Source organism: Bos javanicus, chromosome 2 (assembly GCF_032452875.1).
Source record: "Bos javanicus breed banteng chromosome 2, ARS-OSU_banteng_1.0, whole genome shotgun sequence".
NCBI lineage: Eukaryota > Metazoa > Chordata > Mammalia > Artiodactyla > Bovidae > Bos > Bos javanicus.
The window spans coordinates 27,392,487-27,411,652 of record NC_083869.1 but is presented as its reverse complement, the minus strand read 5'-3'; the positions used below and the strand labels follow the sequence as shown (position 1 = coordinate 27,411,652).

General features: G+C 41.3%; 1 protein-coding gene across 4 annotated transcripts in view; it reads left to right on the top strand.

The window, feature by feature from the left end:
• Positions 1 to 522: 522 nt before the first annotated feature.
• The window catches only part of NOSTRIN (nitric oxide synthase trafficking), a 64,620-nt gene continuing 45,976 nt past the window's right edge, over positions 523 to 19,166 (top strand). For 2 of the 4 annotated variants that reach the window (XM_061436057.1, XM_061436048.1), the window contains exons 1-2: positions 523 to 897; positions 11,330 to 11,415. In XM_061436057.1, the coding sequence (XP_061292041.1) occupies positions 871 to 897; positions 11,330 to 11,415 (113 nt within the window). In that variant the 5' untranslated portion in view covers positions 523 to 870. The remainder of the gene's footprint in view (positions 898 to 11,329; positions 11,416 to 19,166) is intronic. The other 2 variants (XM_061436065.1, XM_061436039.1) reach the window with 1 other exon arrangement.

The following is a 19,166-nucleotide window of genomic DNA, read 5'->3' as shown; positions in this document are numbered from 1 at the left end:
CGTGGGTGCATGCTAAGTTGCTTCAGTCTTGTCCAACCCTTCACAACACTATGGACTGTAGCCCGCCAGGCTTCTCTGTTCAGAGAATTCTCCAGGCAATACTGGAGTGGGTTGCCATGACCTCCTCCAGGGGATCTTCCGACCCAGAGATTGAACCTGAGTCTCTTACATCTCCTGCATTGGCAGGCAGGCTCTTTACCACTAGCACCACCTGGGAAGCCCTAGTTATATAGGGATGGTCTTAATTGTTTGATACCTTGGCCCTGGGTGGTTTGGGGCAGGGGGATATTGACTTGATGTGTGAGAGGAAGGTAAGGGAGGTGATTGCGGATCTGGCTCTGGACTGGTTGTATTCCATATCAAAACCGTGCTTACAAGTTGGTTGTTTGCTGTCTGTCTCAAGGAATTAGCTAATCCTGGAAGGGGCAATCCTTCCCCGTCAACCCCATAGGCCCCAGTGTGTCAAAGCATCAGAAAACAGATAATAAAAAAACACAGTGAATACAGCAAGCTTAGAGAATCTCTCTACTACCAGCCCTGAGTGACTGAATCACCAGGAACACTTTATAATCTCTGGGCTGTCTTTCAAGGCCATGCAGTTCACGACTCAGTATTCTGACCCCTAACTATTTACAGAAATCATTCTCACCATCTCACTCCAGCGCTCTTGACCCGGAGCCATTCTTTGCTTTTTCAGAAAGCAAATGGGATTAAAGTCCAGGGCTGGGACTTCCTTCTTGGAGTGTTTGACAAGGACTGACGTACTCTAGGCCCTTTGAATCCCGGAAGTCCAGGACACACCCAGCTTTGGGTGCAGCATCCTGAATGCCGGAGTGTAGGTACAAGGACTGAAGCAAACAGCATTTCACCATGAGGGACCCACTGACAGACTGTTCGGTGAGTAGCTCCGTGTAATTTGCGTGCCTGCGTGTGAAAGGCGGCTGAGGAGTAGATTTATATACTAATGGATTTGAACTTAAGAAATTTGAGACGCTCAGAAGCCAAACATGTTTGGATATTGGCACTGGAACAAAAGTCTGTGGTTGTTCTTTGGTTTAATTTAAAACAGAGCTCTTTCTAGCAAATGACAGGGCAGGTAATTGTCATATTTTATTTTCCTATTCTTGGAAAAACTTTGAGTGGGTATAACATTATATTTACACGCAGATGGTGGTTGTTCGGGAAACATACCAGTGGTGCCAGTGTAGACGTAGAAGGACACACAAACGTGTGGAATATCTGCAGCTAGTCTGGGGCTTTGGGAATTAAGTCGGGTGCAAAGGTTTTGCGTATTTTCCCCTTTCATTTAGAGTCCAGAACTGCAAGTCCCGAAGGAGGAAGTACAGGCTGCACTGTCCAGCCTACAGTGGTCCTTGGACATGTTTACTGACTTGTTTGTTACAATCCTGAGAGCATTTAAAAAAACAGAAAGTTGGTCAAAAGTGCAGAGACATTGTGAGGTCCTTAGCCACAAGAGCAGAGATGTAATTTAGGAAATGAGAAGCAATTAAAACAGAGGGTGGGGGGAGGAAATAAAGTAATCAAGGATTGCTGTTGTGTTGTCCCAAGAAATGATGCCAAAAGGCTAAAACTGGTGACATCAGAAGCAAGGGACTGCATTCATCCTTCAAGTATTTTATTTAAAAACAAAAAAAGGTGGAGAAGCAGATCAACAGGGGATGTAATAAAACCCTAAAGAAAAAAATCAACAGAGAATTTTTGGTTTCATTTGTGTTTATTCAATGGATGTGGAATGTATAGGCTTAGTGAAGATGAAACTGAAACTGTCATCCCAGCAAATGAGTCAGGAATCAGACGTGCTAAATGAGATAAAGTCATAGCGGCTAGTAATAGTAATAATGAGAACATAGTAACAGGCTCTGCCTACTTTTACTTTTTAAAATATAATAGTAGTATGTGTATTACTATTGTATGTTACTATTGTTTTTACAAATAGTAATATGTGTATTACCATTTGTAAAAAAAATTCCAATATGGTTGCATGCAGATTTTAAGAGTGAAACCTCCTCTTCCCTTAAATCTCCTCCAGCCATCTTTTCTCTTTTTGGTCAGCACAGATCACTTTTCAAAGTGTTTTATCATTTATGTATTTGTTATTTGTTTATTTTTCACTCCTTGCATTTGCTCCCTTACTAAAATGTTAACTCCTCTCCTTTCTCCCCATTGATACTTTGGTGATGTTTTTGCTTGGGGTGGGTGAATGGATGCGGGGATGCAACAAGTGGAAGCAAAAACTTGGCATCGATGATCACTAAAGAAGAAAGTCAAGAACAAGAGAAGAGTGAGATAGTGGAGAGGAAAGCCGGGACAAGTTAAAAAAACTGAAAGCCTAACATTCCTTTCCAAGGCTGACTCTAGGTCCAGAACTAGGAGAACTGTTTCCTTTGAGCAGCTCCCAAGACAATCCATCACCACGTCTCTATGTCAGCTTAATTCTCCCTCCCTGACAAGCACAGGTCCTTTTCCCTACACTGGACCATTGCCCCAAGGACTCTTGTCCTTGTCTCTAAACTTGAAGGTTGTCTCTCTAGGCCCAGTGCCACCAATCATAGTCTGGGAGTAGAGAGTGGGAGGATATTCCTTCAGTCAGGGTTTCTGACTCCTCTAAAGTCAGGGAATCTTTATTTATTTGCAACTGTTTCATCTCCATCAAGCATTAGAGTTGATTTCCTGGTGCAGTCCTGGTTTGTGCTTGGGGAACAATGCTGTGTGGAGATGAGCCTGAAATTTAGGAACAGAAGAAAACAACAGAGTGGACTGCAAAAGAATGCTTTGTGAAACAGGGAGTTTCATGAAGAAACCAAAATGAGTCCAAAGTTTTAACCACCTGTAAAATATCCCATTTCATGAGTCCCTGAGGTTGCCCAGGGCACAGTTAATTCATAAAGCCTTCCTGAGTCCCCTTTGCTGTTCATCTGAAACTATCACAACATTATTAACCAGCTATACCCCAAAGCAAAATAAAAAGTTTAAAAAATAGTAAGAGGTTGGTTATATAAAATATTATACTATCTTGAACTTGGGGGAAGAGTAGGTGCTGATTAAGGCATTGTGTTGTACCAATATTCCTACATTAAAAAGAATTCATAAAGATGTAGTTTAGCTACAGTTCTGAACTTGGTCTACCCCAGTAGATCCATATATGGAAATCAGTGGGTTGAGTGACCTTCAATGGGAAAAAACATGACCTCCTTATTTGTGTTAGTTCCTAACTGTAACTAAGAATTTCCCCCAATTTTGAGTATAACAGCAGTGTCTGTGACCTTGTAACTAATGAAAATCACTTATATTTTTATATAACATTAGAGTTGGTTACAGATATCTAGAAATACCATTTATACACACTCAGTGTGACTTAAAAATTTGAGTAATTTTTAAGACTTGTTATTTAGTATGTTAATTAAAGAGCACACAAAATATCCTGATTTTAAATTATGTTTTATAAAACATATATCAATATAGTTTTCTTTATAATCCTGTTATTTTGTTTTATGAGTTTGAAAATATTTTTATGAGTAAAATAGATTTCACCAGTCTGCAAAAAAAATTTATAAACCTCTTCTTTTAGGTCATGCTCCAATGAACAAAATAGACTGATAGCTGGGCCATTCTACCTCACAGATCCGGGTTAGTGTCTATGCTCAAATTATCAGTCACTAGGGTAGCACACACGATGCTTGAGTGCTGTGTGGAGCTTTTAACTAATCTTAAGACTGTCAGAACTTATTTGAAGGAGATTTTTTTAAAGTCCTGTTTTTGAAAAAGAGAAGAATTGGCTCTGGGACTTGATGCTTTAATGCCTGTGAGCTTAGCTTCTAAACCTAAAAATATGCCAAGGGAAATCATTTTCAAATCGATGTGTAAGGCAACAGACTGGATCAAATTATCTTCAAATGAAATAATCTAATCATTAAAAAAAAAAATAGCACCTTCCTAAGAAACAATGCCAAAGAAATCAAGCGCAAATAATAAGCTATAGCCAAGGTTTTGCTTTTACTCACCCCTTCACTACCCAGGAAGGGACTGTCAAAGCAGGCTTTCTTGGGTCCACATAGTCAGCCTCTCAGGGCCACACAGTCAGCTGTTGAAACAGTCCTGTGGGTTCAGATGCCAACTTGAGCTTCCCATCTCAGTGGTTCAGCCTGGGCTGTAGGATGTTAACTTGCACGATGTTAACTGGCACTAATTCAGAGGATGACAGGGCAATGGTCCATGGCTCCTGCGGGATTCTGGGACACTATAGAGATAAGCAGGCAGCTTGAATCTGGTGTGGTTGTCCTTGGCCCACACCATCAATGAGACATACGATGTGCCATTTCACATTTTGTGGGCCTGTTTCCTCATCTGTAAAGTAATAAGAGGAAAGGATGAAGTAGCTTATGTTCTTTAATGTTCTGTATCCCACAGTCTATGACAACCTGCCAGGGAGATTCCGAATATTACCCAGATGCCTAATAAATACAAGAAATCCCCTAGTTTAGAGGATATTACATCACATGAAATCGGTAGCACAGTGCCTGGCATATGAAAGGCATTGAACAAAAGCTTATTTAATTAAATTTAAGTAGAATATCAGGTTTGTTTAACACTATGTAGATCATCATTACCCCTCCCCCACCAAAAAAAAGCCTCCAAACTTTTCATACTGGCACTTAGAATAAAGTGAATTTTTCTAGACTAGCTGAATTTTACCTTCTTAATCATTCAAAACATGGAAAGTTAGAAAGAACAGCTAGGCCAAGGTGGATATAGAGTATTTTCATTTTCATTTTTCATCTTTCATTTCATGTTCCATTTGCCTAGATTACTAAGTTTTTTTGTAAAGATATTATTTATCCAACAGAATTTGCTTACAAGGGCTGGGCAGAAACACTTTCTTACTGGCAGAATAGGAAATGTCTGTGTACATCAGCTGTCTACCTAAAGGGATTTTTAGGGTCTCAGAAAGATCCCACTTATTTCTCCACCAGTCTGCAATCTCTTTATCAGGAAAAAATCTTTTTTTCCCGGTAATTAATGACCCCAGGGAAAAGCAGCCTGTTCATACAGTAAATTCATAGGGAGATGTAAGATCAACAGTAGGGTCTTTCTTGGAATGAATATTTGGTAAGGGGTGGGATATTCAAAAGTTCAGTAGGTGGGAAAAGAACATGAAAAAATGATCTTCCACATTACTCTGAGCAGAGCAAACTCTTCGGTGCCCGTTGATGATGTTGAAGGGCCATCTGCACTGCTCATAATGCTGAAAGGTAATGCCACTCTGAGTTCACTTAGTGTGGTTATCTGCATGTGTGCGTGCTATGTTGCTTCCTTCTTGTCCGACTCTTTGTGACCCTGTGGACTATAGCCCGCCAGGCTCCTCTGTCCATGGGATTCTCCAGGCAAGAATACTGGAGTGGGTTGCCATGCCCTCCTTCAGGGGACTCTCCCCCACTCAGGGATCGAACTCAGGTCTCCCTCATTGCAGGTGAATTCTTTACCAGCTGAGCTACCAGGGAAGCATGATTATACTGACTACCTGTTTATAAAATATATTTATTTCTGATGGATTCTCTAATTGATTTGCTCCCCTAACATTTCTAATCACGGTTCTGTCCCTAACTAATGAAGCTGTCTTTTGCTGTTTGGGCCTTAACTATAAAATAAGAGGATTGGACTTTAGTAGTTTCCAAACTGTGGTCCATGGAATCCCTTCAGAGACCCCTCTGCTGGGTGAGACAGAGTGGGGAGGAGAGATGGGAGAGGAGAGGGAAAGCCAAAGCCAAGGTCAAGAGATTTCATCCTCCCAAAGCAGAGAAGGTCTCAAGATTTTCTGCTTACATACGCACCCCACCCCCTACACACACACACACACACACTTGCTGGATGAGATTGTCTCTGGAGTCTGCTTTGACGTTTACACAAGTCTGCTTTCCACAGCTTTTATCTTCAAGTCTGAATAGATAGTACAAGATGAAAAGCACAGAATCAATGAATCTAAAGAAGTGGTTATGCTGAAATAATGAAGGTATTCTTAGCAACTTTTTTATTTATTGATGTCACCTTTATCTCAGTCTGTTTATCTCAGTTTGTTGGGGAGTGTCCAGTACATTGTATGTAGAGTTAAAGATTCTCCCCACTGCTGTAATAAGCAGAACATCCCATTTTTATTTGATCATTGAGTTAACAACAATGTAATGTATTGAAGAATTTCCTAACTTGTGTGTATCTGCACACTGGTTTGGGGGAGGGGTTACAGGTAGGGTATAGCTGGGGGGCTGAGCTCAGTGGCCAGTTGCCTCTGCCTTGAACAACTTTGTCCATTTATCACATTGTTCTAGCACAGATATCATTTTCTACAGAGACCATGATGTGAAAAAAGGAAGTACTAGTCTATTAAATGACAGGAAATCTTCCAAAATCTAAAACCGGGACTCTCAGGGGCAGTTGAAGCCATAAGATATGATTGATTTGAGCAGACTCTTATTTAAAATAGATAACTATGAATACCTTTGAAAAAGATAGGCGGTCTCCAGACTTCCATAGCTCACCCACTCTACACTAAAAGCAGTTGAGTTTTGAATCACTGGTTTATAAACTTTCAGAGCTGTCTGACTTCCTAGAACTAGTCTTCTAGAGATAGTATTTTTAAAAATTAATTTATTTATTTTAATTGGAGAATAATTACTTTACAATATTGTGATGGTTTTTGCCATACATCAACATAAATCAGTCACAGGTATACATGTGTCCCCCACATCCTAAACCCCCCTCCCCCCCTTCCTGCCCACCCTATCTCTCTGGGTTGTCCCTGAGCACAGGCTTGTGCGTGCCCTGTTTCATGAATCAAACTTGCACTGATCATCTATTTTACATATGGTAATGTACATGTTTCAATGCTGTTCTCTGGAGATGGTATTTTTTAAATGTGTCTTGGAGAGTTTTGATGCCTTGATAAGTTCAGGAAATGCAGTAGCCCCAGGACAGGGAAAAATTCTCAACCGGTTCTGCTCATTCCCACTTCCGTTAGGGACAAGGTTTCTCCTACTGGCCCCATCCTCACACATGGTGTCTGAGACACCCGATTCTTTCCCCAGGACTTTGGTTGCAAATCGTCTCTTCTGGTGATGGTGGGCTGCGGGGGTCCGTGCCCTCAGACAGCTCATCACAGAGACCCTTCCCTCCACTCCTGGTTTTCCAGGTGGGAGTTTCTTCTCCTCACTTCTGCTCTGAAGGCTCCAAATCCTTCCATCTGGCTCTCTGCTTTGTCTCCACCTTGTTATTGTTCAGTCACTAAGCCATGTCCGACTCTTTGCGACCCGCTGGGCTGCAGCACACCAGGCATCCCTGTTCTCCACTATCTCCTGGAGTTTGCTCAAATTCATGTCCATTGAGTCAGTGACACTATCTAACCATCTCATCTTCTGCCACTCGCTTCTCCTTTTGCCTTCAATCTTTCCCAGCATTAGGGTCTTGACTCAGCTCTTTGCATCAGATGGCCGAAGTATTAGACCTTATAGTGTTTAAGAGCAGAAAAACTCACTTTGCAAGCAAGCATCCAAATCTTTCTCCCCTGCACATGGCCCCCTGATGTTTTTGTTGAGTCTTTATTTCTGCTTTGGTGTAAGCTAGAGAGAGAAACAGGATGCTATTTCAAAAGACACTGCTTAATACTGTGTAATACTTTGAGATATTTCTAAATAAACAAGAATGCTACAGGACCTATAAAAAAAATCATAAAATTTTATTGAACATGAAATAAGATTTGAACTAATGAAAAGACTTACTGTGCCCTTGGATGGGAAGTCTAAATACCATAAAAAAGTTAATTTCCTCAAATTGAGATGTATAGATGTAATGCAATTCCAATTAAGATCTCAGTGGGGATTTTTAAAAATTGTAATTAGATAAATGTTCATAGGGAAGAATAATTGCACAAGAATAGTCAAAGAAATTATGAAAGGGAAAGAAAATGTTGCTTAAAAAGAGCAGAAACAGAGTTCTCTGGTGGCCTAGTAGTTAGGATTCCAGGCTTTCATTGTGTAGCCTGGGTTCAAGCTCTGGTCAGGGAACTGAGATCCCACAAGCAGCTTGGCTTGGTCAAAAAAAAGAAAGAAAGAAAGAAAATATCACAATATTGCAATGTTGAAAAAAGAGCAGAAATGTGTTGTTATCTCTGTAACTTAGGTAGCAAGAATATAAAGGAATATCATAATTAGTGTATGTATTATTATTATTTCTGAAACATAATAATGTTTCGTAATTTAAAACAAAAAGTCTGGGCTCTGTAATGACCTGGAGGGTGGGACTGGGGGAGGCGAGGGAGGGAAGAGATATATGTATAATTATGGCTAGTTCACATTGTTGTATGGCAGAAACCAACACAACATTGTAAAAATAAGACAAACAAACAATAAATAAATCACTTGTAGATGTTAAAAAAAAAACAAAAACAGACTCTGATTTAGAACAATGTTTAACTATATATTTTAGAAATGCAAAATAAGAGTGGCTTTGAAAAAGAAAGTCTGTTGTTATAGTCCTCCCATACATAAAATATGTCCCTAAGTAGAGAGTTAGGGCTCAGGTAGAGGCCCTCAGGATCCAGGCTCTCTCTCTTTCTGATCTAAAATCTTAGCATGTGGCATCCACCCTCAAGATAACCTTATGGCACAGCTGTCATTTTAATTCCCAGATTCAGGAAAGAGGAGGAAGGAATTTTCACTGAAGCCCAACATGAACTTTCACCCATCTCCCTTTGGGAAGCATTTAATTGCATGGCTACACATAAGGGGGAGAGAGATTGAGAAATGACTTTATTCCAAGGGTATGTGCCTGCTGAACATTTTTCTATTTTCTTTTCATGATACCTAGTTATGTTTTATTGATGTTATTCAGTGTTATGGGAAGGAAATAAAAGGCTTAAGGGAGAATTTAGTGAAAATGTTTAGGTGACTAAGAAATAAACAAAAAAGCTAAGCAATTTTAAAGTGCTTACCAAACTCTCCCATTGTACTTGTAAGGGGAAGAAGAGGCCTGAGAGTATCATGTCATTCACAGATAACAATTTACGTTTATGAAAATAAAAATGAGAAATCTTGGTTGCCACACTGTGATTTTACTCTCATGCCTCAGAGGAGAATCATTTCTTTTTTTCTTTGCAAACTTTAAACTTTATTTTGTATTGAAGTATAACCAATCGGCTTCACAGGTGGCTCAGTGTTAAAGAATCCACCTGCCAATGCAGGAGACACAGGAGATGTGGGTTCAATCCCTGGGTCAGGAAGAACCCCTGGAGAAGGGAATGGCTCTACATTCCAGTCTTCTTGCCTGGAAAACCCCATGGACAGAGGAGCCTGGAGGGCTATAGTCCATAGAGTTGCAAAGAGTTGGACACAGCTGAGCACGTATAGCCTATTAATGTTGTTGTAATTTCAGGTGAACAGCAAGGGGACTTGGCCATACATATACTTGCATCCAAAACCCAAAACCCGCTCCCATCCAGGCTGGCATATAACACTGAGTAGAGCTCCATGTGCTATACAATAGGTCCTTGTTGGTTATCCATTTTGAATACAGCAGTGACCTTCCCAAACTCCCTAACTATCCCCTCCCCCGAGCAACCATAAATTCATTTTTGAAGTCCATGAGTCTCTTTCTGTTTTGTAAGTAAGTTCATTTGAGAGAGTCATTTCTTCATAATGAAGGCTACACCCAAGTGTGTTTTGCTTGCTTAGAAGATAGTTTAAAATTTTGTGACTCGTTTGCTGCAATTAAAAAAAATATATTTTCAGATCCCAATCCTCATTTCAGCTTTTTTGGACAAGAAAGCTGGTCTGTGGTCCAGAGTTGCTGTGGCAGCCGTCCCTCCAGCTCACCGTTCCCAGCCTGCTCTCCCTTATCCAGGTGTCTGACGGTGCTGTAAACCTGTGATTTTGCAAACCTTGCTTTAGGAGTCAACAATGTCCTTCTAAAGACCTTTGCACTCTGACCCCAGTCCTTGTGCTCTGGGTGGTTTCAGTGAGGCTGTTTTCTCCTATTGTGCATCTACCAGGTCCTGTGGTGGCTTTCTGTGTTAAATTCAGGGGAAAGTTAAACTACTGCATAAAGATCAAAGGATGTGGTATCTATAAGACTATGTCACTACATCCTAGTGTCGGTTGGTCCCACCCCTGCAGGTAGGGGCCTGTTTTGGTCCTTTCTCCAGGATTTTATTCCTCTGTGCCCTCTGTCCTATTTGCCAGTCTACCAGCCCCTTACTCCAGGTGCTGGCTGACAGCTGAGAAGTTGTCTTGCACTGAAGATTCCTGTATGGAAACATGGTTGTCCCATAGGAGGTTCTCAGGAAGTCTGAGTTTCCTGTCCTTTCTCCTTCTCAGCAGGGTGACCAGCAGCATGCCCACGACATCTGAGGTCAGAAAGGGGCTGGCTCATTGTCTGAGCAAAGAGTCACTGCATGACACTCGGTCTACACAGAATTTGCATCCTCCTGGGTGCAATCTCGTTTTGAAAAATGACATGGGCCATCCCATCTCCCAGATGGAAACACCGAGATGATGCGTTTGAGACTAGATCACCTCTCTCACCCACTCTGTTGTCAGGAAAGCAGCAGAATCAATTGACACCCTCTTCCTATGGGCAATCATCATCTATGTCTAGCCTCAGCAATACAATGTTCAGAAGAACATTGTGGAGTTTTGAGCCACATGACAAAAATCTCTCGATTGGAATATTTTTGTCTACAACTAAATTCATATATAGATACACTGATAAAGATTTATTTATAAATATATAAAGGTTTGGTTCAACCAAAATGTTCACCTCATTATTATAACATTCTTATTACGAAAGTTCGATGAGATATAGAGGGGACTAGGAGAAATTTTATTAACAAATTATTCACTTACGTTTTCTATCACAGTCAAGAAAGACTCACTTTAATGGTTCAGGGTTTGTCATGAGGTCCAGAAATATATTGGAATTTGTGGGGGTGACATAACATGAATCTGCAGTGTATTTCAGGATGTATTTTTAGCTTTCCTGGGACTAAAAGGAGTGACAGGAATCCAACTTCACCCACTGATGAAGAGTTTGCATTTGGCCTAGGAAGAAACAGATAGACCAGCTCTATTTTTGAAAAGTTCTCTAGAGTCTTTCACATCCAGACAGAAGAGACTTCCTCTTTATTTTTAAGAACTCATCAAAGTGTGCATTCTGTAGCTGCAGGATCATTTACGAAGACAGCCCTCATCACAGCAGCATTCTGAATTTACAGCAGTTCGGTCTTTGGGAGTGCTCCTAACCCTTCTGTACATCTTTTCTGTTTCAGTATAATAAAGTATACAAGAACCTGAAGGAGTTTTCTCAAAATGGAGAAGATTTCTGCAAGCAGATCACATCCATTCTTCAGCAAAGGTACAAAATGCATGTTTGCACGGAGCAGTTTTTCCTCTTTAGTTGCAGCCAGCGACAAGACTGGAGGAGTGATTACAAGCTGTCCTACTTTCCAGAACGCAGTGTTATATTTTGGTACTTGAGAAATCGGTCTGAAGAGTGATTCTTCACTATTGCACATTTATCACTGGGGTACCATAAAAATCAGGAAACAACAGGAAGTAATTCTGCTTGGGAAAGCTCAGTCAAGTCCCTCTGATTATCACCCTCTCCTGGGGCCCACCATTGTGCCTGACCTATACTCCCATTACTGTGCTCTTCACACTGATGGCAATTATTCGTCTGCTTTTCTGTCTCCCTGGCAAGGGCAGCAGCTGTGTCTTACTCATCTTTGTATGCTGAGCTCTCAGAGTCTGGCCTTTTGACTTCTTCAGTAAGTGTCTGTTGAGTGAGGACATGGATGAATAGAGTCACCATTTTCAGTATCATCTTCTCTTAATACTACACTTGATCATGTGTAAAGCTCTTTATTATGCTGAAATGAACACACTTAACTCAGGCAAGAAATTACAAAAATTCCTGCTTAAAATTAGAGTCTCCGAGGATTGAATTGGGCCTACAGTGTACTTAGGCCATTTCTCTACGTGTCGACAGTTCTGTAATAAACAATTCCAAAGAGACCTTCAAAAGAGATTGGTTATTCTTTCAAGGGAACCCATTTCAAGTTTAAAATACTGTACGTGTGCCATAAGAGCAAAAATGCCTGAGTTAATTGCATCCTGTGTTAGTAAGTCAAGAGCAAGGGAGAACATTCACTGGTCCTGATAAAGAACATAGCTTTATCAGGACCAGTGAATGAGGCCAAGGAAAGATACAGGAGAGTTCAAACATGCTTTTATAAAGAAGTAACCAGGTTTGAAAAGACCCTGATACTGGGAAAGATTGAGGGAAGGAGGAGAAGGGGACAACAGAGGATGAGATGGTTGGATGGCATCACCAACTCAATGGACATGGGTTTTGGTAGACTCCCGTAGTTGGTGATGGATAGGGAGGCCTGGGGTGCTGTGGTTCATGGGGTCACTAAGAGTCAGACACGACTGAGCGACTTCCCTTTCACTTTTCACTTTCATGCATTGGAGAAGGAAATGGCAACCCACTCCAGTGTTCTTCCCTGGAGAATCCCAGGGACAGCGGAGCCTGGTGGGCTGCCATCTATGGGGTCACACAGAGTCGGACATGACTGAAGCGACTTAACAGCAGCAGCAGCAGAGCAGAATATAGAATTTGAAAATCTAGCAAAATTATGTGCACATCTCTAGGGTAAAAATTCCATAGCATAAATACAAAGAGGGGATCTAATGGTTTACCTAGACCCAAAGAATTATGCTGGCTATTAGATTGTATATGCAATGAATGCTTTCCTGAACAATGGGCAAAGCTAATCTTTCACAATTAAATCATTTCCCCTTAACCAAGATACCTTGTGTGAGTTGCTTTATATTTATTCCTGATAAATGTACATTTTGCAATGCCACCTCACACTTGAGCTTGAAGCTCTCCATCCTTTGCTCAGCTCTTGGAACATGTAGTTAACCTAAAGGATATCATCCATGCTAAAAGAGTAGGTGTTTCCAAAGAATTGTTTTCTAATGGACACAAAGTCCCTACTAATCTATGAATATGCGGTATATTGTATTTTTTTCCCCAACAAATTCCCTACGTGTCAGCTGGCAAAGACAGATGCTACCTCCCTCCATGAATGGGTCATTTCTTTCCCACTGGGAGTGATTCTGAGGTTCCTATCTCTTCCAAAGAAGTGTTTGAGAACATAATTACCATATCAAAAGGAGGCGTGGTCGCAACCAACATAGCTGGTATTACACTTGCCTTCATTGTCCCCATCCTGTAGTTAGTTATCAGTAGTTAGTTCCCTAGACATACAAAAGATAAAAAGCTGTTTCCCACCAGTTATCCAGACATGAGCACTCCGCTTATTTTCCTCTTAAATGCAAAATAAGATGGGCTTATTACATATGAATCAGTGATACCTTTCCTTGGTATTAGGAAAATACCTAGAAAGCCAATACCCTTGGAAAGAAGCTATCATATTACTTTGGCTTTCCTAATGACTCGACAGTAAAGAATCTACCTCCAATGCAGGAGACCGGGGTTCAGTGCCTGAGTGGGATAGATCCCCTAGAGAAAGGAATGGCAACCCACTTCAGTATTCTTAACTGGAGAATCCCATGAACACAGGAGCCTGGTGAGCTACAGTCCATGGAATTGCAAAGAGTTGGACATCACTGAGTGACTGAGAACATCGTATTACTTAAGAGTATAGACAAGTAACAGGAAACCCCATCAGACAAGTAAAAGGGTACCCTTAGAATACGTACAGCAGGCATTTCTACTGAGACACAGAAAATCATGACATAGAAATTCATGAAGACAAATCCAGCAGCCAACATATGAAAGATTTAGTGAGAGGACATATGGTGCTTAAGAATACCTGCCACATAAAATGCATTCAGTAAATATTTGTAGATTGAATTAAAAAAACAAAAGCTAGTTTAAGGTTTATTTTCTTATTATTACACCTGTATTGTTAAACAGGGCCCTTACTATCCTTGGATATTAACAGTTGCAGACACCTTGCTTAAGAATCCATTGGAATGTGCTTCTGCTAACACATCTGTATTAGCTCCTGGCTACAAGGGACTGCATCCCAATCAAGCTTCAAGGCCAGATAATGTTCTATTTCCAAGCTCAGCTGCCTTCTTGCATTTGTTCTAATTGGTGGTGATAGAAAAGTGTGTTGGAATTGAAACACCATTTTGCCTGGAAATTCTGTAATTCATGGCTGTGCTTAGCTTCTTTTATCTAATTAGCTGCTTCAGTTTCCTTTTTTTGTAGTAGCAACTCAGATTTAGCCAGAAACACACAGCAGCTCCTAAAATGCCTAATGCCAAAGCCATCACATTCACTTCAAAACAATCACAGATCAGATCCAAAAAGACAAAGGCACATTTCTAGAAACTGTTTGAACATTTGGTTCCCTGCCCCACATAGCTGAAGTGTAAACAGGCTTTGATGGGAAAAATCAATTATTTTTTCCTCTATGAAAGCTTAAGATCAGGTTTTCAAACAGCAAGTACCACAACTCTGGACATAAAACATTTTTTTAATTAAAAATAAAAGAAGAAAACAAAGAAAGAAGTGTAGTTGGTCATTGTTTCATCTACAAGGCATTGCAGAGGCTGTCAATAAAAGATAAGTGATTAAAATGAAATCTTTAATAAATCCTTATCTTTTCTAGTCTACCATAGCTTGAGTGATCTTAGTTCCCACAACTTCAGCCCTTTTCTGCGTATTGATAGCTTCCATATGTACTAGGCAATACGTCTTAACCTGTACTTCAAACCATATATCCAACAGGCTATTGGACATTTCCAGCTGAATGCTCCATGAAACCACAATGGAAGCTTATCCAAATAGAGTTGATCAGCTTTTCGCCAAAGCTGGTACTCACTCCTTCTGGATTTTTAACCATGATTACCAGGACCTCTGCCCACCCAGTCAAGCCCAGTATGGGGGAGCCACCCATGACCCCTTCTTCTGTCTCAGTAATCAGTGGCTGCTCAGTCATGTCCGACTCTGCAATCCCTTGGACTGTTTGCCCACCAGGCTCTCTGTCCATGGAATTCTCCAAGCAAGAATACTGGAGTGGGTAGCCTTTCCCTTCTCTGGGGATCTTCCTGACCCAGGGATTGAACCCAGGTATTCTGCATTTCAGGCAGATTCTTAACTGTGTGAGCCACCAGGGAAGCTCCTCTGCTGTCTCAACTCATGACCAAGTCCTTATAATTCTCTCTTCCAAACACCTCTGCTCCTCTAGCTTTGTTTTCATTTCATGGCCTCTGCCATTGTTCTGGCAGAGCACTCTTAACCTGTCCTCTGCCTGGGGGTACTGCCCTGCTGCTGGGCAGTTTGTACACTGCATGAAGGCACCTGGCTGAGGGGCATTGTGAAAGTAGAAATTTAATTCACTCTCAACCTTCATGTCTGGTACCTGGGCTCAGAGCTGTGTCCCTTCAGAGGATCTAATTTTTCTCACCCAAGCAAGTTGCCTCAACTAGGGAGCATCTAAGACATCTTTCACTTTGTGGTCAGGACCCTGTTTAAGACCCTTCAGAAGTTTCCATGACCTTTAGTATAAAATTCAGCCTTTGTAGTATTTCATAGAAGGAACTTTAAGATCAGCTTAAAGATCACATCTCTAAGATCACATCTTTCAGATCACATCTCTCCATCTTACTTATGGTCGCTGCTTGTGGAACCACTTGCAATCACCTCCCCACCCCTCCTACCTGCCATCATGGGTCCTGGCAGTTGTACATGCTGTATCCTCTGCCCAGGAGGCACTTCTACCTTCACTGCCAGCTTCCACTCAATGCATTCTTCAGAATTCAGTCATCCCACTCTGGTTGGCCTCCTGGTCAAGACTCCACTAGTATTTATCTCTGCTATGGCAGTACTGCCTTTCTGTTCACTTGTCTGTCTCCACTACTGGACGCTGAACTCCTTAAGGGTCTTTGTATCCCACATGACTTGCACAGAGTAGGCATTCATTGGATGCTCACTGAGGGAATAAATGTATTCTCGTGAGTGATTCTGTGCCTTTAGGCACTCACAACCTCACAACTTTTTAGAAGTTTAAGTTATGCTCTTTACAAGGAGTAATAAATGAGTGTGTCAAAGAAATGTACTTAGATAGAGTATTTTGAACAAAAGCTAGAAGTGAATAATAAAATCATAGAAGAGATGTGCGTTAAATGCATCTTATCTTTGGTTTCTCTTACTTAAAGTCTCACAATCCAATGCACTATGTGAATACTCTAGCCCACCCCTAACTTACAGATGGGGGTATGGAAAAGGTGGCATATTGTAATTTCTACTCAGATCTACACAGGCATGGCGTGAGGGCATCTTCCAAGTGGGCAGGCCGTTTGGGGCACAGCTATGGGTGTGATCCAGTTCCCTTCACAACGTATTAGGGTTTTCTATGGTAAGGGACACCTGTGGTCATCAAGCCCAGTGGCTTTTGTACCTGGTAGCAAAGGGGTCTGTGGAAAGCTCTCAGGGGTCACTTTAGCAGGTAGGAAGAAATTAATGGGCGGGACTCAGCACCCTTTTTCATTCCTGTTCCCACTTACTCAGAACACAGCATCTATATAATATGGTGGGATTCTGTATAACATTTTGCTTTCCAGTTGAAAAGTTTTAAAAACTGCCTTTCTTATCTATTTCACCTGACTTCCCCCACAACAAAGCTCCCTCTCCCCACCCACATAAACTCACTCAGTTCAAGAATTAAGACACAGAGGATCTGAGGTGCTAGACCAACCTTAGCTGTGCATCCCCTGGGCCAGAAGCAAGCAGAGACTCAGTGAAACTCCCAGACTGGACACCCAAGCAGCGTGACCTCCAAGTCTCATCTTCCTAGTTCTCCTTTTAGACACTGTTCTCAGGAACCAGAATAAAGGCAAAGGAATAATGATGAAGTGGGTATGGTTGGCTAGCCAGAGAATCCCACTGCTCAAAAAGTAGTACCTGTGTAAAAATGTCTTTCAATTTTCAAATTGTTATTAACTTTTATATACAGCCTATTTGTATGAGCTTGCCTCTGTCTTTCAAATGGCAAACTGATAAAGCTTGTGTGGAACATGTCAGCATATCAGGTCCCAAGAAGCTGTTGCTGATAGAAAGCAGGAGGCCAGGAATGGGGGTGTGATATTGCAAAGAGTTTCAGACTAAAATTTCTTCTTAATTCATAATAAAGGGGGGAGGGTTGTCACCTGCTGTTTTCAGTCTTGAGAGAGCCTTCGTTCAATTTTAACCGATTCCTCATAGACACAGAAGCAGCTACAGTTTTCATTTTTAATCTCTTTTTATCATCTTAATTTTCTTAGAGTAGAGCACTCGAAAATTGATTACCTGGTCACTTATAGTCTTACAATTTAATTTGTGCCCTGTCTAAAATATTGAATCTGATACCACATATTTTCTGTCTCTCATGTTTTTTTAAATATGATTTATTTTCAAATCTAAGACAAATGTTAGTCTTTGACTTATTGGTTGATCTTCATTATTGCTAATGAAAATGTGTTGACCTGCCTCCACATGCTGAGAGGAAATTAGAATATAACTGGATTAAAAGTCAGTGCATGCCATTTCCCTGGTCAGGGATTATTAAGACTCACTGGAATATTCCAAGATTGAATTACCCATCCAAAAAGATACATCATCAATTTCACATGTGCCAAGACAATTGCTTGGAGAGAGAATCTCAACTCCTATTAGATACAGTAGCTGTAGGGCTAGAACATTAGCTCAATGTTCTTATAAACTAGTTTCCAATTATTTTAATGAGGGGGGAAAAGTCCATGTCTCAATTTGAGGTTAACTCTGCCTCTGTTGACTTTCTTCACATGTGGTGTCTTCTAGACTAGGAGCCATATTAAAGCACATGCCTTAGAAGAAACCAGTGTGGCTGGGGGTGCGCATTGCCATGTCTGCCTTGGGAAAACATGTCCCTTTCTGACTCTGTCCATTCATTTCTTTTTAGCAGGAATTCGGAAAGGATGTATATTCTGCTTCATGGGACCCTAAACAGATGAGCCACATGGCGGTGTTTGTTTCAATTTGCAAGCATTCTAACCTATAACAATGACAGCTCTCTCCACACTTACCAGTTGGAATGTGGCTTTTTAGAGTGATTTTTCTCTGGGGAGGAATTTACCCATTAACCTCTGCTAAGATAAAGCCATTTAGGTTCAGAGGCCAGAGAGCTTTTCAGTTGTAAGCAAACTCACCAGAAAAGGAGCCTAGCAACATGTTCCCCTCCTGTACACAAGTTCATCCTTCCCACTTTCTCATTTCCTTACCTTCTGACATGTAGGGTGATCTGCTGGGGATTCTGAAATGGTCATTAGTGTTAAAATGCAAGAGGAAATAACTGCAACCTATTTCACTTGGTTGATGACTCTTTGCGACCCCATGGGCTGTAGCCTACCAGGCTCATCTGTCCATGGGATTTTCCAGGCAATAGTACTGGAGTGGATTGCCGTTTCCTTCTCCAGGGAATCTTCCCAACCCAGGGATCGAACCCAGGTCTCCCACATTGTAGACAGACGCTTTACCATCTGAGCCACCAGGGAAGTTCTGAATGTTGGTGTTAAATATGAAATATATGTAGTATTTATGTATTGTGGTGGTTTAAGTCTCTAAGTCATGTTCAATTCTTTGGACTCTTCTGTCCATGAAATGCTCCAGGCAAGAATAATGAATTAGGTTGGCATTTCCTTCCCCAGGAGATCTCCCCAACCCTGGGATCGAATCTGGGTCTCCTGCATCGCAGGCAGATTCCTTACCATCTGAGCCACCAGGGAAACGAATATATTTATGTAGTAGGGCTACCATTAGAGTATTGAAGGCAGAGAGACAAAGGGCACAATTGTGCTGCTCAGAGAGGCTGTGTCCAGCTCAGTCTGGCCTCAGAGGGCTACCTTGGTGACGTGTGATATCAGAACCCCTCCTCCCCCACTTTTCTAGACCCTCAAGACCTCCCCCTCCTCATCCAGGAAAGCGCCTTACAACGAACTGCACAGATGCCTTTGGAAGAAGCCCCAGGAAGCTCATTCTGTCTTCTCCTAGGCTGCTGTGATCCCATTTCTACCTGCTAAGCCTCACGAGTTGTGGTGAATCAGAACACT